Raw genomic sequence first — 22,569 nt, 5'->3', positions numbered from 1 at the left:
AATTACGTGTGTACAATTTTTGATTCTATAAAAAAGTTTCATGAAATCAGCTAAATCTGAAGAGACTAGACTTAACAATATTAAGAAACTATGATTAATTTTCACAACGAATATTGTGGTTATGCTGTCTTCAAAAGGAATCTTATTTAAAGATACATCTTAAAATATACACAGATAAAATTATGTGATATCTGTTATTTACTTCAAAATAATCTGAGGGTAAGAGGGATTGATTATGGATGTATAAATTAAACATGACTGACCATGGGATGATCATTATTAAAAGCTCAGTGATGAGAACATGATGAAGATATAATATACTTTTTGGCATTCGTTTGCATGTTTGAAATTTTCAATAATAAAAAAATGTAAAGATTAAACACTCCAACTTTCAATGAGTCAAAATTTCAGAGATCACAGGTGAAAATAAAACTAACAGCCTTCCCTAGTGACAATGAAACTTGCAACTTTTGTTCAAGTTGCTTCTGTGCATTTTTGCAAGCTTTGAAGAAAAGAAGTGACAACCAAACTCTCTCTCTCAATAAGAAAAACTTAAGAGACTTCCCTGATGGTCCAGTGGTTAAGACTCCATGCTCCCAATGCAGGGGGAACATGTTCGATTCTTGGTCAAGGAACTAAGATCCTGCAAGCTGCACGGGGTGGCCAAAAGGAAAAAAAGAAAACAAACCTATTTAGGTCTACCTGCTCTATAGGGGAAGAAACCTGGGTTATGACGATGTACCTAATTGGCACCAAGCAGGTAACTGATGGAAAAAACAGCTGCTCAGAGGCTGACATTTAGAAAGAGGGAGAAACCAAGACATGGAAATAGCAGGCATCTTTTAACCACTGGAAAAATGCTGCTGCTGACACAAAATACAACACCTGTGACCGGACCTCTGACCAGTGGTGTGGACCAGCCACAGTGGACAGTTACACGGTGCCTTCATGTATCACCTCCATGGATTCTGGCCAGAGGCACCAGGTCCCCAGGGAATGCGCACTGCTGGGGCAGTGACTCAGGTTTCTCTCCAGGCTTGGCTCTAGGGCAGCATTCCACACCTTTGGAGCTTTTCCCCTTTCAGGTATTACTGGGATTCTTTTGAAGCTGTTTAAACAATGGTGCTAATTTGACAAGCACCTGAGAGGTACACTCAGCTGCGGTTAATGAGCTGGCTTCATATGTGGCAGGTACCAGTGTCCCGATAAGGCTGTCTGCAGCCTCATCCGGCTGTGGTGATGTTTCGTTCCTTAAAGGAAGCCAGGATGCTTCCCCAGGCTGTACCCCTCAGACACTTGGAAAGACAGCTTTCATTTCCAATCTTCATCAAGTCATCAAAACCTTCCTCAAATACCCAATAGCAATGAGTACATCTTGTGCCCACAGTCTTGGTTTCTAAACACCATTCCTCAATAAAAGGAACCAAAGCTCCTTGGAGAAATGGCTGACAGCAGGACTAGAAAAGGACAAGCACACTTTCTGAAGAAGTATCCATGACAGGGGCTTGTCAAAAGCACACAGGACGTCAACTTGAAGGCGCTCCCAATGGCCATACCTGGGACAACCCGAGCAACACAATAAATTATAGTAACGGATTATAATCTGTACAGTAAAATAACTAAGAATCCATACTGATACAAATAACTGATCAAATAAATCAAAGGTGGTGAAGGAAGAACTCTTCTTCACAGTAAAGTCTCAATAAATGTAGAAGGGATGATGGGAACAGAAAATCACCATTTGCCAAACATAATTGTTATAGGCCAGAATCACTGATGGATGCTAATACTTGTTGAGTCAAAGTATAAAAAATAAAATATCTGCATGGTCTCAAAGCATCTCCCACACAAGATACTTGTTAATTATAAAGAGAAAAAAATGAGTTTTACAGAGAAGTCTGCAAACACCACTTTAACCAAGTGACGCAAGTACCGTCACCAGTAATGAGGCACATTAACATATACCTCCTGAGGTCACACACCAAGACGGAGAGAACACAACACGATGTCTGTGGTTGTCACAAGTGCATACCTGCGTTTAACCATGAGAAAACATCAGGCAAACCCAAATTGAAGGATTCTACAAAGTCATTGGCCAATTATCTTTGAAAGTGACAAAGTCATAAAAGATAAAGACTATGCCCCAGGTTAGAAGAGACGAAGGAAACTTTGCAGTTAAAAGCAGTGTAGTGCCCTGAACTAGATCATGAACCGAGAAATAAGACATCAGAAAGACAAAAGATTAGCTAACAAATCTGCTGGTATGATAATTATATGAGGTATTAACATTAGGAGAAGGCAAGTAAAGAATATAAGAGGATTCTGTACACTATGTGTGCAACAGTTTTATATATGTTAAATATAGTTAAATTTCAAAAAAACAACACTTTTCGGTTATGTATATATTACTGCAAGTCCTAGAGACGTCTCTGCAAACTCCCCACAGGCAGTGAGAAAACCCTCTACAAATTCCAAAGTGTGCCACCTCAGGGCAGCAAGCAGAGCCCTCAGCAGCAAATCCAAGCCCATGGGCACGTCCCCCAGCCCTTGTGCTGTCAGTGTCTCTGGATAAGCTCCCGTCACGGTGCCTGGGGGTAAGCAGACGAGCAAGAAGGCCACGCTCCTGCAGGAGAGACTACAGGAGAGATGAGAACGAGGTCAATTCAGCTCCTGGCCAATCATCTTCAGGCCATCCATAATCAAGTTCTAAAAAGACTAGAATCTAGAGGCAAGATCCCAGTGTGCCCAGTCCTTGGGGTCACCCTGCACAGGGTCTGAACTCGGGAGAGTCTCCCTCTAATAAATATTCATTGGAAGAAGAAAAAGGAAGGAGAGAGAGAAGAACATAACGTGAAATGGCAAAATATGGAATTCAGAATGCCACTGAACCACACACCTAAAAGATGGTTGAGGTGGTAAATTTTATGTGCATTTTACCATAATTTTTAAAAACTAAGAAATGAAATTCAATACACGCCCTTGAGGCTTATCATCAGTGTGCAAAACAACCTTCCCAGATCTAAAAGACCCAACTGCTGAGTGGAAAAAAACAAGAGTATGTTCTGGAGGAGAACAACTCCCTCAGCCACTGTGAAGCGCTCCGGGAGCTGAGGCAGACCAGCACATCCTCTTGCCTCCCGTGCTGTGCTGTGCTTAGTCACTGAATCACGTCCAACTCTTTGCAACCTCAGGGACTGTAGCCTGCCAGGCTTCTCTGTCCACGAGATTCTCCAGGCAAGAACACTGGAATAGGCTGCCATTCTCCTCCTGCAGGGGATCTTCCTGACGCAGGGACCAAACCCACATCTTCTGTGTCTCCCGCACTGCAGCACTGATGGCTCATTACCTGCTGAGCCGTCAGGGAAGACCCAGGTCCTCAACAACCAGCAGGCCTAATCTGCCTGTGGCTGGAGGGCCTGAAGCAGCAAAGTGCAGCCTCAGGAGCCACCTTGCAATTAAGCCCACACACTCTCAGTGTCCCTAAGTAGGAAGCTGGGGAAAGGGCTCTCCAGCCTGAAAAAAATGAGGCTGGCAACAGTGACCCATTAGCCCCTGCTTCCAAACACCGCCCTACAGCCTTGGTCACTTAACATTACCAGCAGCCTCACTCACAAGGAATGGAGCATCACTGGACCAGAAATCCTGCAGCCTCCTCAGCTGAGGCCAGTAAAACAATAACAAACAGCACGGAATGAACCTTTCTATAAAACACTGCTAAGAGTCCTTAAGGAGAAAACAGATGAAATCCTTACCCAGTGTTTGGTGAGAAGGATGAATCGAAGGTCAGCTTCAGGCCACGCGCAAGCTGAACAGAAAAGAAATTCACCCACAGGTTTAGTCACAAGACAGGCCAGCAGATGTCACTTGTAAAACCGCGTCTTTTCGCACGTGCCCAGTACCTGGTCCTCCACAGTGATCTCCGTGCCCAGCGTGTTGTCCGTGTTCCATTTCTCTGTAAACGTCAGGCCATATTCAGTCCATCTGTACTTGGTTTCCAGGCTGCCCGTCACTTTGGTGGTCTCAGTGTTGGCTGAACCTGAGCTCGTAAATTCCTTTAAAGAAGACAGTCACAGCCTGCATGCCAGCACTTCATTCTGCATCACTCCACCCCTAAATGGACTGCACTTTCCTTTATGCAACAGGTAAGACCCTGAATGTGTGGCTGCAAAAGCTCCATCCATAATTGACTTAGATATTTAAAGTGTCAAAAAGGCTTCCCCGGTGGCTCAGTGGTAAAGAATCTGTCTGCTGATAAAGGAGATTCAAATTCTATCCCTGGGTTGGGAAGATTCCCTGGAGAAGGAAATGGCAACCTATTCTGGTATTCTTGCCTAGGAAATCCCAAGGACAGAGGAACCTGGTGGGCTACAGTCCATGGGGTCACAAAGAGTTGGACATGACTTTGCAACTAAACAACTATTTAAAGATGGAATCCGCTAACTAAAGGAATCTTATGGAGAATTCTATATCAGGAGACAGCTTCCTTCCTCCCCTGCAACTCTTCACTCTGGACAGGAAGGCCTCCTGTCCTCCTTCCATCCTGTCTCCAGGCTCACACAGAGAAAAAGCTTTGAGCTAAAGCGGACATTGCAGTAATTCTACCCAAAACTTCTTCCTTCTGACAATTACCACATGCACAATCTAAAAGACATTACTAATTTTTTTTTCTAAATAATCATGTGGTATGGAACACTGGTCAATTTTGAAATAAGATACATAAGGAAAAATAAATCAGAGGCCTGCCTCATATTCCTATGAGTATTAACAGATGATGAATTGGGGACCTAGTGGCTTGGTTCCCCTGGACCACCCATCCCACAGAAGATACAATAAATGTGACAACCACAAGTTGCCACAATCAGAAAAGTTCCTTTGTTTGCCACTCAGATGGAAGTTATTTATGATTTACTGATCTACAATATATACCCATACTCATGTGGGCCAGACAACTTACCAATCCATTCTCGGATTTTGTTTTCAGATCAAGTTTTATTAAGCCAAATCCTAAAGAAAGAACATGGTTACTGTTAATAGGTTAAATAACTCAAGAGCAGCATCTCTGCCTCCCTTAGGAAATCTTAAAAATGCCATGAGTGCAGAGGGCACCAGTCTCTACTGCTGCCTGCCTCTGTGGGTGGAGCTTGGTTGCCATGGAGCCTGGTTGCCATGGAACAGTGGCAGACAGAACAGGCACAGTCCCACCTGCAGTCCCAGCGGAGTCTGAGAAAAAGGTGTGTGACAGTGTGAGCACCAGCCTAAGGACAAGCTAAATTTAGAAGCCACAGTCCACCACAGCGGCACCCAGACCTGCTCCCGCCTGGGAGAGGAAACAAGAAGGTCCACTTGTCTGAGCAATTCGCTAGCCTACCTGAACTGGGTGCGCAACCAAAACTGCTTGACTAGCCATAGAAGGCTTATCTTTTTGCCCTGACATGAAGATTCTAAGAACTGACTGACCCAGGTCTCTCAAACTGTGATGGGTAGAATACCAAACAAGTAAACCCAGTCTCTGAGCTGAAAGGCCACTCCATGCAACACTCACCATAGCCCTTTGTGAAGACATCCCTGGCAGATTTGCCAAGATCAGCATACGTGGGAGGCACAGCCATCTTCTGCTATAATAAAAGAATCACCATAATAAACACACTGGAAATTGCAGGTACCTTTTTCCCCCAGGGGTGGACAAAGAAGCCTATGCAGTCTCCTGCTTCTTTTTTTGGTCAGAGGTGGAAACACCCAGTAGGTTTTTATTGACAGCAGACCAGTCTGACTTTGGAGACCTCTTCTCCTAGGTATCCCCAGGACTAAGCACAGGCCCAGAATATGGCAGGAGTCAGTCAGTATTTGCTAAATGAATTGATTGTCAAAGACACACTCCCATGAGCCAGCTACTTTACTGAACTGCAGGACTCTTGCCAAGACATTATCTTCTTACAAAATATTGACTGCTAGGACGTTAAATACATTGAATAGAAATCAGGGCATTTCATAGTATATTTTCCAAACAATTCTGATTTCATTCATTCAACAAATATTTATGGAGTACCTACTATGTGTCAGAATGGACTCAACGTTTCACAAAACATTTGCATTTTATGGGAACCCACTTTTAGAGTATCATATTCCTCACAGAGGAAAGAGTAAAACCTACCTACCTAACTAAGCAACTTTTTCCCATGGAAGGAAATGCAAACACACCCCTCCCAAATTTAATTCAAACAAACATCTACTGAGTGTCAATGTGACTTTATTTTTAAAACCAACTATCAAAGTACTACTTGGGATTGATGCATATCAGTATGTCAGTCAACAAGCATTTATTAAGCACCTCAGTGTTCAAGGAAGGCAAGAACTTCAAATAAGTTCAAATAAGGACCACGCTGTGTTGCCAGGAGCCTCCACATTGACACATTATGTACCCATAATTAAGAGTCTACTCTGGACAGCACACACCCCGTGCTCCATCCAGGAGGAGAGGGGAACTTGTGAAAGCACTATCTTCTGCATCTTTTCCATCTCCAAAATTGTTAGCTTCAATTGGCCAAAACTTCAAGTGACCCAAGGTGTATCTATTTTAAATACAGGACACCTAAATTATCAAACTGGAACTGCATACACCCCATGTAAAGTCACATACAAAGGTACCCACATAAATATACATCCACAGGGCATGTTCCTGGTTAAGTGGGAAACCAATGAAAAGTGGTCCAAGTGATCCCAGGGAAGCAGTGTCACAAGTGGAAGTTCAGCCTGACCAAAGCCTTAACTTCAAAGACACTGCAAGGAGCACACAGAACCAATGAGCACAATGCTTAAAAACAAACAAACCTGCAAGCCTCCACAATTTAAATTATAAAACTGTGGTCCAAGTCCTAGTTTACTTTTTTTCAGAGGTTTTGCTAGCTCTGTCCCAGCTCCCTTTTGTATCGGAGCAGAGAGGAGCAGCCCAGTAAGCTGTTTACGTGATCCTATTTTTGTTGCTGTTGTTATTTCTCGCACATGATCAGGCTGGAACCAAAGGCAGCTCAGTCCACATTAGGATCAGGGCACAAAGAACATGGGAGAAGACACATTTAGACTGGTTTTTTCCCAAGTCTGCGGACTCCCCTCTCCTAATCTGTTTCCCTTTCACCCCAAACGAGCCCCGTAGGCACACCCACCCCAGGGACAGACCAGGAATCCAACCACCAGGTCCTCCCTGCTTTAGCCCACAGATGGGCCTGGGCTCCTCCCAGGAGAAGCAAGGAAACCACCAGGGATTGAAGGCTGAGGTATCAGAGCCCCAAGGAAATGTGCAGAATGCCTCAGCAAAGGGCCCCGAACATTCTGCACACACACCAGCACTAACAGTTATCAGTGGACAGAGTACCCCTCTTCAGTGCTGTCCCCTCCCCAGCTGGGCCACAAACTCAGCCCCAGCCGGGTGACAGGGAGAGCAGTCCAGTACCAACATCTCCAGGTCAGCTAAGACCCCCTGTACCTCAAGGGTCAGGGCCTCCCCAAGTACCCTCCTCTGGCTCCAGGACCCACCTCACCAGGCACACGCGGCTTTCACATCTGGACCGGTCCATCCCTCAGGAAACAGGCAGAACACTCATCATTTAATGCTCCCCAAATGCCCTTGCTTATCCCTAATCCCCAAAAATGAAAAGCAAAGCCACCTGTCAAAACACACTCCACCCACAGCAAAAATCACCCTAAAGTGGCCACTAAGGAGATTACTATCCAGGACAAGAGGTGGGATGGCGGAGCGAGCGCACATTAAGACCAGGCTCTCCTTGCGTCCCCAGCGCAGCAGCTGGCAGGGAGGGTGCACAGGAGCCACGGGCTGAGTGGAGCCAAACCCGCTCCTCAGCCTGAGGTAACACCCGCCAAGGAGGGCATGACCCTGACGCCGTCTTCGCCAAAGGCTCCCTGCAACTGCGTGGCCGCAGCTGCCCCTTCTGCCCTTCCTGCGGTCTTCCTCTTGGCCTACCTCTTGTCTCTTGCTGCACTTATTTGATAGGACTGAAGCAGTTCCGCCTGTTTGAGCTCAGCCTTCTTACAACGGCAAACAGCACCCAACACAGTTCTCAGCACCTGCTTCAAAAACAATCTCACTGTAGAAATAATGATTGCCACCCATGCTTTCTCAGGCCAGGACTAGAGGGGGAGAGGACTCAGCGTTCTGCTTTCTCACTGAACAGCCTGCCTGCACTGACTTGCAGGCTGAACCCTGGCCCTGGCCCCTCCCGCCACCTGGATCGGCTCCAGACCACTCCCCATCTGTCTCTGCAGCATCCGTCCAAGTGTCTTCAGAAAAGGGAACCAGCAAGTGCTGCCAGTGAGAGTGTAAACTGGCGCAGCCACTGCGGAAAACAGTATGGAGATTCTCAGAAATATCACATGATCCAGCAATTCTACTTCTAGTATTTATCCAAAGAGTACAAAAACACTAATTCATTAAGACACGTGCACTCCTATCCTCATTGCTACACTACTTACAACAGCCAAGAAATGCAAACAACCTACAAACCCATCAACAACTGAATGGATACTGAAGATGTGGCACGTGTGTGTATGTATGTGTCTGTGTGTGCATCCACACACACATGACATAACACTACTCAGCCACTGGAAAAAAAAAAAAGATGAAATCTGGCCATTTATGACAACATGGACAGACCTTGAGGGTATCATGCTAAATTAAATAAATCAGACGGAAACGACTTTTATGTAACCTCCATCTTGGAGGGACATATCCTCTTTGAATCCCCTGTGATTTCACTCATATGTGGAATGCAAAAAAAAAAAAGAGACAAAAATAAATGAACCAAACTAACACAGAGAACAAAGTCATGGTTACCAGAAGGGAAAAGGGTGGTGGGCGGGGGTGGGGATTGAGGGTAAAGGATCAACTATATGGTGACAGACAGAAACTAAATTTTTGGTGGTGAACACACTGCAGTGGATACAGAAGTAGAAATATAGGGTTGTACACAGGAAACACAGAATGTTATAAGAAGCTCAGCTTCCAAACAGGATATTCTGACATGGGCAGGCAGCCAGCCCTGGACAGATGGCAATCAGAAGGGGAAGGAAAGACCCCAGGTCTCTACCTGGGTGATGGCTTCAAGGCAAAGCCTGGGAGCATGGTTTCCAAAGATAAGCGGGAAGCAAGAAATGGCCAGGTCAGGCTGAGCAGACCTGCCTGTAGTCACTGATGACTTTGAGAAAGACAAATAAGTCACACCAAAAGACAGGAATCGCTGGTTCCCCTCCACTGCCTGTCAGCCTACCTACCCAGCACTCCTTGGCTGACCTTGAACAGATTATGCAAGCTCCACTCCAGCTAAGGAATGAAAAGCCAGCCCATACTGGAAGCTCAGAGGGGAGAGATAGTATATCGCCCAGCATGGTCTGCATAACAGTTATGTAACCTCCATCTTGGGGGGACTCGTGAGCTACAGGACAGTGACAGCTGCTCTGCTCCCAGTATCCCACTACCCCTAAAAAATGCACACCTACCCCCAGATCACACCACTGAACTCAAAGCATCCCAGAGCCTGGCATGCGCACATTTATCCAAAATATGGAAAAGGCTATGTGTACAAACATGCCAAGGCCTAGTAAATAGCAGGTATTCAATATAAATGTCTGTTTAATGAGTAAATGTGCAGCAAGCATCAAAGTATTTTTACAGTAGAGAAAAAGGAAACAGTATCTGATAATAGGGACTAAGTAAAGAATGTAACCAGGAGGCAGGAGCTCCCTCCACTGGGAAGTTGCAGCAGCACCACAGGCGGGGCAGGCATGCGTGCTCAGAGGGAGTCTGCAGGGGGCGACATGGGCTCCATCACCTCTGCTGGGCTTTGCTGGTGGGCGGGGGTGGCTGCCAGGGAGTCATGTCTAACTCTTTGCGACCCCATGGATGGTAGCCCACCAGGCTCCTCTATCCATGGGATTCTCCAGGCAAAAATAATAGAGTGGGGGCTTCCCAGGGAAGCTCACTCAGCCAACAGATTCACACAAATATAAATGACAGTATCTACTGCTGGTGAAGAAAATGATCACTCCCATTCTCGCCAAGTAGGAGAGTATAGTACAGTACAGTCCCTGAGGAGCCCACTGCTGGGCAGCGCCCAAGTGGACCTGCAGTAATTCTAGTGGCAATTCTACTGCTAGGAACACACCTGCAGTGGCACCCAATGCTCAGGAGGACGCTCACTGCAGGCTTATTTTTAACACAGTACCCAGAAGCAACCTAAATGTCCACCAACAGAGAAACAAATGAATACAAATTACAATGCTTGCAAACTAAGGAACACCCCGTGGTAATCAAAAAGAATGAGGGAGATTTCCACACGGTGGCACAGAAAGCCACTAACAGGTCAATGAAAAAAGCGAGTCACAGAATATGTATAACTCTATGTGACTGAAGGAAAACTTACTATGACTACCTCGGAGCTGCTTCTAGAAAGGAAAAGGGGTTTAGGAAAGGAGTGAGATTAAAATAGCATTTTCATTTTTGATTCTATGTAATCACTTAAGTTGTCTGGGCACTTGGTAATTTTTTTCTAAGAACAGAAAATTTAAAAGCCTAACAAATGTGTCTGAAATTAAGCCATGCTGCATTCTCGATGCCACAAGTCACACTGCAAAAGGCTGCTGCAGCAGAAGTACCAGAAGGAAAAGCTCTCTCAGTGTCTATATAATACTGGTTCCAGGAACAGATTTAAATCACAGAGGTGGCAGGGCTAACAGGTAAGGCCTGTGGCGGGCACATTCGACCCTCAGGTGACCCGCTGTAGCTCTGGCCACCCTGCCCAGAGGCAGGAGTAGGGCAGAGCTCCCTAACTTCAGTGTGCGTGACGCGCCTGAGGCACTGACTCAGAAGCCTCCTTCTTCCCTCTCAGCCTGTCACTGCTTATCACACAGACAGGGCGGCCCTCAGATGCCACGGAGAAGGGTGGGCTGGCTCCCCACATCAGGCACCCACCAGAATCCCCCACTTTGAAGTATGCTCTTTTCTCCGCAGGAGCTCCCTTGGAAGGATCCAGGCAGCAAAGCCTTGAGGCCCTCAGAGAGCCAACGACCACTGCAATGGCTGATACAGAGAGCAGGGTGGCCATGGGTCCAAAGGGCTCAGGCAGGAACAGCTGAGAACAAAGCTGCTGAACACAGGTAACACCCAGTGAGTCAAGAGATGGTGTTTTCAATGAATGACAAGGGTATAAGAGGACTAGGACCTAAACATCAAGAGCCACCTGCCATGGAATTTCTCCACTCACCTGAGTACCCAGGTAGCAGGGCACAGTGACTAATGGAAGGGGCTTATGAGACTGGCAGAGGTTCTAGCTGTGTGACTTTGGACAAGCCACGTGTATGCCTAGGGTCTCATTTTGCTCATCTATAAAATGGGGCTAACAATAGTCTTTCTACTGCCGTTGTTGCAAGGATTAAGTAAGGTAAATAGAACACTAGAATTGTCTGACACACAGTGAGTACTCCATAAATGGTAGGGTAGCCACAACCCACTATTCTAGATATTCTGTTTGCCCCTCCAGATGCACTTTCCTCCTCCATCCTGCTCTGTGCCCTAAGAACTGATCAAGTGGGTTGCGGGGTAGGCTCAGCCAATAGGGGGAGTAAAGTTGGTGTATTCATCCCCCCCAACTTCACCCCTCCCTGTTGGGCCTCAGGTGGGCAGTGACTTCCTTCTGCTCAAGGCCACACCTCCTGCCAAAGGGCCCCCTCCTGGTTCTAAAGGCCCCAGAAGCCCACACTCCCTCTCAGGTCCCCCACACTCTGCCCACACCTTTGCAAATGATCCCTTCATCATGCTTTCTTTAATTACCCCATGGGAGTGTATATCTGATTCCCACAGGTCCCTAATCCACACACAATCATCGCCATCTGCATCACCATCTTTGGTTCCCCTTAGGAATGGAGAATTGTACAAAAGCCTTTGGCTCTGCTCTTTCTTTTTCCTTTTTTTAATATTTATTTATTTGGTTGCACTGGGTCTTAGTTGTGGCACTCAGGATCTTTGATCTTCCTTGCGACATGGGGGATCTTTAGTTGCAGCATGTGGGATCTGGTTTCCTGACCAGTAATCGAACCCAGGCCCCCTGCATTGGAAGCACGGAGTCTTAGCCAGTAGACCGCCAGGGAAGTCGCAGCTCTGCTATTTCTAACACCATTCTAGGCAATCTGTGAGGGCAGAACTGGGCCAGCCTATAAGAGGAGCATCAGACCAGCCAGGGATTAAAGCAAAAGCAACTCCTCCAACCTCTGGGGACCAGGAAAAGAAACTTCCCCAGGAGGAGGCCAGAGCTGCTCTGAAAACCAACACGTGAGGCCAGCACCATCAGGAGCCTCGCTGCACGCCTACCCCACACTTTCTCACCAGAAGAGGCAGCCCAGGAGAATGGCTTTGACTGGATCTCCGGGATGCTGGCGAAGCAATGCCGGGGCTCAGGGAGGTCTGTGCTCTCAGCGCAGCTGTCCTCCCTCCCCCCCACCCTTCCATGATTGTCTCACAGAGGACAACCAGGCTTTCCAGGCGTTGCTTCTATTTTAAAACACCCTGGAAGCTGGGCCACCACCAGCACAGCCTTCCACAAGCCTCAAGAGAATGTAGCTGACTTGGGGACACCCTGCCTGCCCACCCATCAAGAGGAGAAGACCTGGGCTGGCAGGCGTCATGCCAAGGTCTGGGTCCCAGGAGCACCTGGGGCTCCTGCCTGGGCAGGAGGTTCGCTGCTGCCTGGCTTGCCCCAGTGGGGGTGAAACAGACAGTGCTTGGGCGGGTAGACTCGGGAGTCCAGCACACCTGAGTTCCAATTCTACACCACCACCAGTCTCTCATTCTGAGATCTTAGGCAGGTCATAATCTATCTGCAGCTCATTTTTCTTCAGTTCCAGTACAGGGTAAGAGGACTTGACTCAGCATCCCTCTCAAGGACTAAATGAGACTACTGGTATAAAGCACTTAGTTCAGCAGCAACTTAGAACTGAAACAACTAAACAACAACACAGTGGCTGGTACCCAGAAAATATGTAACAGGCACAGGCAGTATTCATCTAAGATTGTCACTATATATGTTTCCTATCATAATTACAGCTGCTGGGCAGGTTGCCAAAAGGTCATCCTGAATCACAGGGTCCAGACTCCTCCCCAACCATAATGAGGCATTGTTTAGCTGAGTACTGTCCAGCCAGGTCCCGGAAGAACGCCTCCCTCCTCATCCCAAGAAAAAACTGACCCTTCTCCTGACAAACACCCTGAGCCAACTGCCTTTGCAATAAACAGAGTGACTCCACTGCCTGCTGTTCACTGACAGCTAGCCTCCACCCACCCAGGTACACACCCACTGATCAGTGTGTAAAAGAGTAACCCCTCCCCTCTGGACAGCAAGGCCTACCACTTGAAAGGCACGCAAATCTATTAGCTCCTCACGGTGGCACCTTGGAGGGGCAGCTGCAGGGTGAAAGCACAAGGACTGGGGGCTGGCCAGACCAGGCCCTGAATTCCAACACCATTCCCACTGAGCTGTGTGACCTTGGGACGGTGATCCCACCACCGTGGGCTCAAGCCTCCCGGCCCACCAAACAGAAACAGCAGTACTCCTCTCCCAGGGCTCGGGGGGCAGTGGATTCAACATCACAGTTCATATGTCAACCGGCCAGGAGGGTGCTGAGCAGGCGCTCAATAAAGAACGGCTGAAACAATGATCATCACACTCTAAAAGTAGAGAAACTGAGGAGGGAGCAAGTAGCTTGGCCTGTACTAGACCCTGGGGCTCCTGTCAGAGCTGTGTTGCATGAGCTCAGTCTGCTCAGAAAGCCCAGGACGCTTTCCAGCATAGTTCCAGGAAAAGGGCTAAGATTCCCACTCACCCTCAGTCCTGGGAGAGCAGGCAGTGAAATGGAAGCTTGTGCCCAAGTGCGACTGAGGGGCAACCGGAGTGGCCGCCCTGAGCACCCGAGGGGCTGCCTGCAGGCCTGGGCTGACTCCCAGCCACTTGTGCCTCGCTTGCTGAAGATGTCACTCCTTGAGAAATCCCCATTGACAGCAAAATGGACTTTGGAAGCATCTTACCAGTAAAGGTTGGGGTGAATATCCCCCATGACCACCAGCTTGGAGGTGATTGTCCACATCTGCCTAGCATCCAATGGGGCCAGAGATCCACAGACAACTCCCCACTCCTGGTCCTCCCCTGAGCCCCTCTGTTTATCTATAAATAGCCCATGCCTACAGAATAGCAGAAATAAAGTAATCAACAGAGAATAGCCTCCAACTCCAGGGTCAAGAACTTTATTCAGGACAACTCCAGCAGAAGCCTCTGACCCATTCACCGTCAGAGAGGGAAGAGGCACCAGGCCCACAGACTTTACGAGAATCCCCTTCACCAACGTCACCCTCCCCCACAAGCCAGAAACATCAATTCAACAAGCTTCCCAAAGGACTTGGAAAGGTGCAGAATGAGGATAACATGTTCAAAGCAAGTATTTCAAATTAGGAAACAGTTTTGCCTCTCACAGCTCTAGGGCTGTACACACTGCTGTAGCTCCGTAATTATTTGTGACTCTGCTAGGCAAGGCTATCTTCTGGAAGTGAATGAGATGTGTGTCCCTCAAAGAGGATGTCCATGATCAAGGGACTGTGGGCTGGGCCTGCAGCCACTACATATAAGCGTTCAATAATCCCACAAATATTGATACTGAATGAGCACCTACTATAAGTCACATGCTGGAATGGTAAAAAAAAAAAAAAAAAATACTATCCTTCTTTCAAAAAGGGTGAGTCTACTTTGGATAAAAAGTAAGAGTACATTCACCCCCACAGACCCTTCTCAAGTACCTACCAATGCCAAGTGGCACCACCCCAGGCACTGAAAACAAAGCTGCATCAGGCTTAAGTCTGACCCTGTAGGAACTCAGTTCAGAGCTGGGATGGAAAGAAGGTAGACCCTGGGCAATGTGCCCTGGCCTTACCAACAGCATATTAAGCAAAGGAGGAGCTCATTTCCCTATTTCCCCTGGAGAGGGGAGGCGGGTTCAGCAGCTCCAGGCCTCAGGTGGAACAGGCTTAGGCTTAGCCCAAGTCTGCAGCCACATTCAACTTCCTGCTCCAGCCTGACCTTGGCTGTCTGTAAACTTAAAGGCTTTTCAATGAATTATCCTGAAAGTTATTCAATGCCTGGCACACAAATGTGTAATAATAATGCTTAAAATAACAGGGGCTACCTTTATTGAACCCGTTCCAGAGCACCATGTAGCACAAAACAGTCTGCAGGGGTTGGGTTAGATTCCGCCAAAAAGCCTCAAGGGCAAGTGTCAAGGTTTCCTTCAAGGCCTTCTCCATATCAGGCACTGTTCCTCACTACTGGAAGTTAATCAACTCATTCTTCCCAAAAAACCCAATGAAGAAGAGGGATGATTGCTCCATTCTACAGATGAAAAAACTGAGGTTTGGTTTCTTCCCCACTGTGTGACCTTGGACAAGTCACTAATGCTGTCGGCCTTAAAGCCAAAGGACTCGGAGCCAGTTTCCTGAATGCACCACTACATTCGGTGAATGAATGAGCCATCGAATCAGGCAGGAATTCTCCTAAGGCCAAGGAGACCACAGGGCTCCCCGCGGGACCTCCGTTTCCAACGCCTAACCTTCTACCCAGGCCCCAGCTCCGGCCCTGGTCGCCGCGGCCTAACTCGACCGTCAGCCTCCCGTTCCTCCCGAAAGGCGCTGGTACGCGCGGACAGTGCCGGAGGCCAGCTTCTCCGGGCGTAGAACCGACAGGGCGTGCAGGGCCGGACCGCGGGACCATGATCGGGGCCACAGTATGGCTCGCACAGGTCAGTGAGCCCGGCACGGCGAGTGTAGGTGGCGGGTTGGCCCCTGCCCGACCCGCGCTGGCGGGATCGAGGGCCAGAGGGCGCCTCCGAGGAAGGTCACCTAGACCGACGGCCGGCCGGGCCTCCACGCGGCGGCCCGTGCCCTTCCGCCCGCAGGTCCTCGCAGGCTCTGGTCCCCAGCCTCAGGCGCCTCGGGATGTCTGGCCTCCCTCCCCCGCGCCCGGGCCCGCTCGCCGCCCGCCCGCCCCGCGCGGCCTGCACTGCCCGCCGCTGACCCGCCAGGCCCACGCGGGCCGCTCCCGCTCCCTGCCCCGGGCGGGCCCCGGGCCCCTCGCCCTCGCCCGCTCCGCGCACCGTCTCCTTCCCCAGCTCCCCCGGGGTCAGCCCGCGACCCAGGGCGCAGGCAAAGCCCGGGCCCCTTTCCGCGGCGCCTACCTCAGGAGCGTTGGCAGTGGGCTCCGCGGCGGCTACGGCGGGGGCTGCAGCGTGCGGAACGGAGCGAGCGGCGGGGCCGAGGGCGGGGCGGCGCGGACGGCGGCGGCGCAGACCCGCCCCGACCCAGCGCGCCCGGCCCGCGAGCTCCGCCCCCTGGGCCCTCCCGGGACACCGCCCCGGTCCGGCGCGAGTCCGCTTCCAGCTCCCGAGCCGCGTGCCGACCTTTCAGGCAACCCTCCACCCCCAACCAGGGCCCGCAGCGGATGCTATGCCCACTGGCGTGAGCGGGAACGCGTGATTGCCTGCGCGCACTCGGGCACAGGGAGGCGGGACGGCGTGGGACTGACGTGCTCTGGGCTGTGTGCGTGCGCGGGGACACGCTTGTCGCCGCCCGCGCCGGCCGTCCCTGCTGGAAATCTCGCCTGGTTGAAGGATTCGGGGAGGGAAGGAGGGGTCTTCCGGTTAGCTAAGCAGTGGCCGCGGTCCTCTGAACCAACGGAAGACACGCGGGGCTCTGGGCCTCCTGCTCGGCCTCAAGGCTGGGAGACAACACCCCCTCCCCCGGGACTTGATGTGGCGGGGGGCGCTGGACCACGGCCTGGCCTGGGTGGACGAAGTGACCCCCAGGTCACCCACCCCTCGCCAGCAGAGCCCGCGCGGGCTGTTAAAGCGGGTTCCGAGCCCCTGAGGGCAGTTACAGCTCTGGTCAGAATAATGGGCGCCAGAGGCGGCGCGGATACAGAGTAGCGCCCACGAATGCCGCTCCTCGGCTCTTGGCTCCCAGCCCCCGACACAATGTTTCAGGCGCCTCCGACCCCGCTTCTTGCCTCTCTAGGCTCGCAGATCCGGATCCCGGCAGGGGCTTGGAACACAGCACGCCGAGAAAACCCCCGTGCGCCGAGCATGCACTCAAGATGGGCAGACAGTTTAAACCGCTCGCATTTAAGAAATGAAAAAGTAAATCTCGTTTTGCCAGAATGTCCTCTGCTGAGTCCAATGGCGCGCGGACTAGCTGAGGGCTCCTCGGGCAGCCCTTGACCAGGCAGGGCCTGCCTCCCCTCCCGGCGTGGTTAAAGAGTGCGCAGTCTCCCTACCAGGCCTGCGAGACCCACCCCTAGCGGACTTCGAGAATTAATGAATTCCTAGCCGGGTGAAAATTCTGCACATCCTTCACCTTCAGCCAGCAGACGTTCTCCAAGGCTTGAGGCGTCCAGGGCCCCCCTGGAGGCGGTGCCAGTCTATAGAATCAGGACACTCGCTCACAAGCAGCTGTGGCACAGATTAAAGGAGTAGGCAACTGGGGCGTGGGGAGAGACAATCAGGTCAGGCTGCTGGAAAGAAGCGGTGGTTTCAATGCGGGAAGTGGCAAGTGGTGTTACATCGTCCTGGGGTGTTGAGAAAGAAGGCAGCTTAGGCAGGGGGCTGGGGGCGGGGGTGGGGGTGGGGAGAAGAACAGAGCGCCCTGGCCCCTGTAGGGGCTAAGGTCTTACTGAAAATATGAGGAGGAGTTCCTGGACCCCTTGAGGTGCTGGAGAATAGGAGACAGATGCCACAACTCTCCCCAGGCCCATGATCTGCTCCATGACTGGGGACTCCGGGCTCCCCAACCTGGCCGTCCCCACCTCCACAGCCCACTCCTGGAAGAGGGTCTGACAGAGAAAGCCTCTGAGTCACCCACCAGTGCAGTGAGGCAGAGTTGGGGGCAAGAAGACCTCAGGGAGGCAGGCAGGACAGACTGAGAAGACAGAGCTTCAGAAACCTTACCTGAGCTAGGAGCAGCTGCCTGCCAGGGTCAGTAAAGCCCAGGTGTGACGTTTGGACCAAATGTCCAAGGTGCTCCTCCCCCCAGCACCTCCGTGTCAATCCCCCTTCCATGACCTTCAGCCTGGGGAGAATGCCCCATGCTTCTGGGGCTCCTCTAGGTACTACTTTTAGTTTAATCCACCTGAGTGCCCTTTGAGTCACATACTGGCTGTGTGACCCTGAGCAAGAGGTCTAGTCTCTCAGTTTCAACTTTAGAGAGTCATTAGTCATGTATGGATGTGAGAGTTGGGGATGACAGAGGATGAGACGGTTGGATGGCATCACCGACTCGATGGACGTGAGTTTGAGCAAACTCCAGGAGTTGGTGATGGACAGGGAAGCTTGGTGTGCTGCAGTCCATGGGATCTCAAAGAGTCGGACATGACTGAGTGACTGAACTGACTAACTAACTGTGAGTTTAAAATGGGAGACATAGAAGTAAACACTCAGAAAACTGTGAAGGGATCAGGCTGGTCACAGAGGCCCTCAGGTCCAAGTGTTGACCCCTCCCCACTGCAGTTCTGTAGAAAAGCTGAGTAAAGGCAGCCTGTCCTAACAGGCTTACCCCACCGCCAAGAGCCACACCGCCAGCCCACCTCCGCTCCTCCTGCCACAGCTGATTGGGTTGGGGACGGGCACCAAGAGCGGCCAGTCAGGTCCTCTCTTGCAAACTAAGAAACCCAGATCAAGTCTAAACGTCATCCTTTGGAGGAGTGACCCTCCTCTTCCTCCTTTCAGGTGTTGTTCAGTCACTAAGTCGTGTCCAACTCTTGGCCCCCATGGACTGTAGCCTCCAGGCTCCTGTGTCCTCCACTGTCTCCTGGAGTTTGCTCAAATTCATGTCCATTGAATCCATGATGCTATCTAACCATCTCTTCCTCTGTAGCCCCCTTCTCCTCCTGCCTTCAGTCATTCTGAGCTGAGCATCAGGGTCTTTTCCAATGAGTTGGTTCTTCACATCAGGTGGCCAACGTATGGAAACTTCAGCTTCAGCATCAGTCCTTCCAAAGAATATTCAGACTTGATTTCCTTCAGGATTGACTGATTTGATCTCCTTGAAATCAAAGGGACTCTCAAGGGTCTTCCCCAGCACCACAGTTCAAAAGCATCAATTCGCTGGTGCTCTGCCTTCTTTATGATCCAACTCTCACATCCATACATGACTACTGGAAAAACCATAGCTTTGATTGTACAGATTTTGTCAGCAAAGTGATGTCTGCTTTTTAATAGCCACTGAACAACAGCAATAACAACAGAGTGAGAGAAGGTGATGTAACACCAGAAGCAGAGATCGGCGAGAAAGAGAAGCCAGAAGATGCTACAGGGCTGGCTTTGAAGATGTAAGAAGAGGCCATGAGCCATGTGATGCAGGCTGGAAAAAGCTGGAGAAGCTGGAAAAAGGAAGGAAATGGATTCTTCCCTCAGGACCTCTAAACGGAACCAGCCCTGCTGATATCTTTAGGCCAGTGAGACTGATTTTAGACTTCTGACCTCTAGAAATGTAAAATAATAAATCTCAATTGTTTTAAGCCTCTAAACCTATGACAGTTTGTTATGATGGCAATAGGAAACTAATGCATGAACCCCTGGAAGACCATATTAAGAATGATTTATTGCAATGCTGTCTTAGCTCAGGCTGCTATATGTAACAGAAGACCAGGTTGCTTAAACAAGACCACAGTTCTAGAGACTGAAAGTCTGACATCGAGGTGTTAGCATGCCCAGGTTCTTGCTAAGAGCCTTCTGCCTAGTTATGTCCCTGCAGGGTCTTCCTTGGTATGTGGAGGCAGAAAGATCCTGTGTCTCCTGTCCTTTTCATCAGGGCATGAATGCCATTGTGGGGGCCCACCCTATTGACCTAATCACCTCTCTAAGGCCACTCCTCCCAAGACCTTTCAAACTGGTGATTAGCGTTTCAACAACTGAATTGGTGGGAGGCGGGGGTGGTGGGAGCATGGAGCACAAACATGCCGTCCATAATAAATGGCAAGATTCCAAGTGACTTTTCTCTTTTACATTCTCTACTTTCCAACTTTTAAATAACGTGGTAAACATATAAAAATCAAACAACAATAAAAAGAGGCAGGGACTCCTGCTATATAAAGCTAATTGCAGTTTGGAGCACAGACCTTCCTATCCTTGTGTGGCCAACCCAGGCCTCTATCCAGGCCAAGCACTGGTACTTGTCAGGCCCCCTATGAAGGACACCAGTGTGTGTGCCTGTGTACATGGGTGTGGGTTGTGGGGGTGGGAGTGGGGGTTGTAAGTTGGATGGACGTGTACTGGAATCCTACCAGAGACCTCTGAGCTAAGAGAAGCAAGAGTTTCTCCTCTGCTCAGCATGTGCTGGCTCCTTAGAGAGATGAAGAATACCAGGAGAAATTCAGCTAGGGCCCCCTTTTATTGCGAGGGATAGGAAACCCTTTCCTAGACCCCACCAGTGAGTGGACATATCTGCTTTTCCCTAAAGGCAGAAATGGAGCTGCCTCTTCCCCAGCACTTTCATTCACTGAAAGAGGGTCTGGGGTTTGATGAAGAATTTCCAATTTCTTTCTTTTTTTTTTTTTTTTTGAGAGACGGCTCTGTGTCGGCAACTTAAACCAAGAGTTGCTCTTTCTTTAAAAAAAAAATTATTTATTTACTTTTTGTTGCACTGGGTCTTCGTTACTGTACGTGGGCTTTCTCTAGTTGTGATGAGCAGGCTTCTCATTGCAGTGGCTTCTCTTGTTGCAGAGCACAGGCTCCAGAGTGCGAAGGCTCGGTAGTTGTGGTTCAGGGTCCTTAGTTGCCCCGCAGCATGTGGAATCTTCCTGGACCAGGGATGGAACCTGTGTCCCCTGCATTGGCAGGCAGATTCTTATCCACTGTACCACCAGGGAAGTCCCACAATTTCTACATCCCAGACTCTGCTAACAGGCACAACTTGGTTGCTTTTATTTAAATTGTGGGTGAGGTCAAATGAAGTTTAAATGGTTTTGTATCTGGCACCATCCTGGGAGGGCTGCCCAGGGGTGCTGGCTTCCAGGCACTGTCTGTCCAGGCCCATCTTGCAGGGCGAGTGGTTTACACACTGCACAAGCAGGAGCCACGGGGACATGTGGGGCTAAACTCCGCCCACACGCAGCTCACGGAGCCTTGGGTCCTGCCAAGACTGTGTCCACCACAAGGAAAGGCCTGTGTTTTTGCTTCTGGGCAACTTCTCACAATCTGTTTGGATGTGTCAGCTGGCAGCTAAGGCCCAGGTATCCCTCTGCCAGGCATTGTCTGCTGCTTTTTCCCACAGCAGGTGGCTTCGCATCCTCTGGGCCTCAGCTTCAATGGGGCCTTCTCAGAGCTGCCTTTCCCCACCCACAGTCTAAGGCAGCTTCCTTTCTCCTCTCCATCCTTTCTTCCAGCTCAGCCCTTTTCCCCTCCATAGCACATGAGTGATAGTTGCTCAGTCATGCCTGACTCTTTGCAACCCCATGGACTGTAGCCTGCCAGGCTCCTCTGTTCATGGAATTCTCCAGGCAAGATTACCGGAGTGGGTTCCGTAGCACATAGCACATTTTAAATGACTTAATAGGGGACTTCCCTGGACCTTTGCAGGTCCAGTGGCTAAGACTCCACGCTCCCAATGCAGGGGGCCTGGGTTCAATCCCTGATTGGGATATTAGATCCTGCGTGCCACAACTAAGATCCTGTGTGCTGCAACTAATACCCAGTGCAGCCAATTTAAAAAAATAAAAATAAAAATTTAAATTAATTAAGAAATGACTTAATAGTTGGTTTGCTCTCTGTTATCTGTCCTCCCACCTCCCCCACTAGAATGAGTGCCAATCACATTGCAGATGTTCAATAGACGGCGAGTAAATAAATGACTGAATAGATGATGAGACATACGGGGCATAAAGAAAGGGGACTGAATTAGAGTCACTTATCAGCCCTCTTTGCAGGTTGCACACCTTGGGGACAGCTGTTTTCTGTCCTAATGGCTGGACATCTGGGAATCAGGCTCCATGTGTTGAGAATCCTCTGGAAAGAATGGACTCACAGCTGTGGAGTAGGCTGGGGCTGCTTAATTTGTCCATGTAGTTTAATTTAGCATTCAATCTGCACCCAAGAAAGGTCTGACCTTTGCCCTAGACTGCTGGAAAGAAATCTCAGCCCTTGTAGTGTCATGCCAGATAGGAGTATCTTTATATAGGGCAAGGGTTAGGCCACAGGGTTTATCCTGTGGCCACACAGGATAAACTAACAATGTGATTCAAGGTGGGGACTGGCCAGGCAGGATAAGCTAGCAGTGTGATTGAGGGTGAGGGCTTTGACTCTCACGATATCAGCTCGACGTCCAGAGGGACTGGAGGCTGCTATCAGCTGAGTGGGCAGTCGATTACGGAGCCCCAGTGAATCTCGGGGCGCCAAGGCTTGGGGAACTTCCCTGGTTGGCAGTGTTCCTTGTGTATTGTCACACATCACCGCTGGAGGAGTTAACCGTGTCCGGGAGTCCAC

The 22,569-nt window shown here is 49.8% G+C and overlaps 1 protein-coding gene across 8 annotated transcripts in view; it reads right to left on the bottom strand.

Annotated features, from left to right (window-relative positions):
• The window catches only part of VDAC1 (voltage dependent anion channel 1), a 30,430-nt gene extending 8,416 nt beyond the window's left edge, over window positions 1-22,014 (bottom strand). Inside the window, exons 1-5 of one of the 8 annotated variants that reach the window (XM_043465513.1) lie at window positions 21,999-22,014; window positions 5,543-5,615; window positions 4,955-5,004; window positions 3,900-4,052; window positions 3,753-3,805 (exon numbers count right to left, since the gene is read on the bottom strand). In XM_043465513.1, coding sequence (XP_043321448.1) covers window positions 3,753-3,805; window positions 3,900-4,052; window positions 4,955-5,004; window positions 5,543-5,609 — 323 coding nt within the window. In that variant the 5' untranslated portion in view covers window positions 5,610-5,615; window positions 21,999-22,014. Of the gene's footprint in view, window positions 1-3,752; window positions 3,806-3,899; window positions 4,053-4,954; window positions 5,005-5,542; window positions 5,616-7,530; window positions 7,550-7,975; window positions 7,997-16,194; window positions 16,214-16,275; window positions 16,419-17,102; window positions 17,122-21,998 lie in introns of those variants that run through there. The other 7 variants (XM_043465509.1, XM_043465511.1, XM_043465510.1 and 4 more) reach the window with 7 other exon arrangements.
• Window positions 22,015-22,569: the final 555 nt, after the last annotated feature.

This window comes from Cervus canadensis, chromosome 4, assembly GCF_019320065.1.
Source record: "Cervus canadensis isolate Bull #8, Minnesota chromosome 4, ASM1932006v1, whole genome shotgun sequence".
In the NCBI taxonomy this organism is placed as follows: domain Eukaryota; kingdom Metazoa; phylum Chordata; class Mammalia; order Artiodactyla; family Cervidae; genus Cervus; species Cervus canadensis.
The sequence above is the reverse complement of the archived record's forward strand: the minus strand, read 5'-3'. Positions and strand labels throughout refer to the sequence as shown.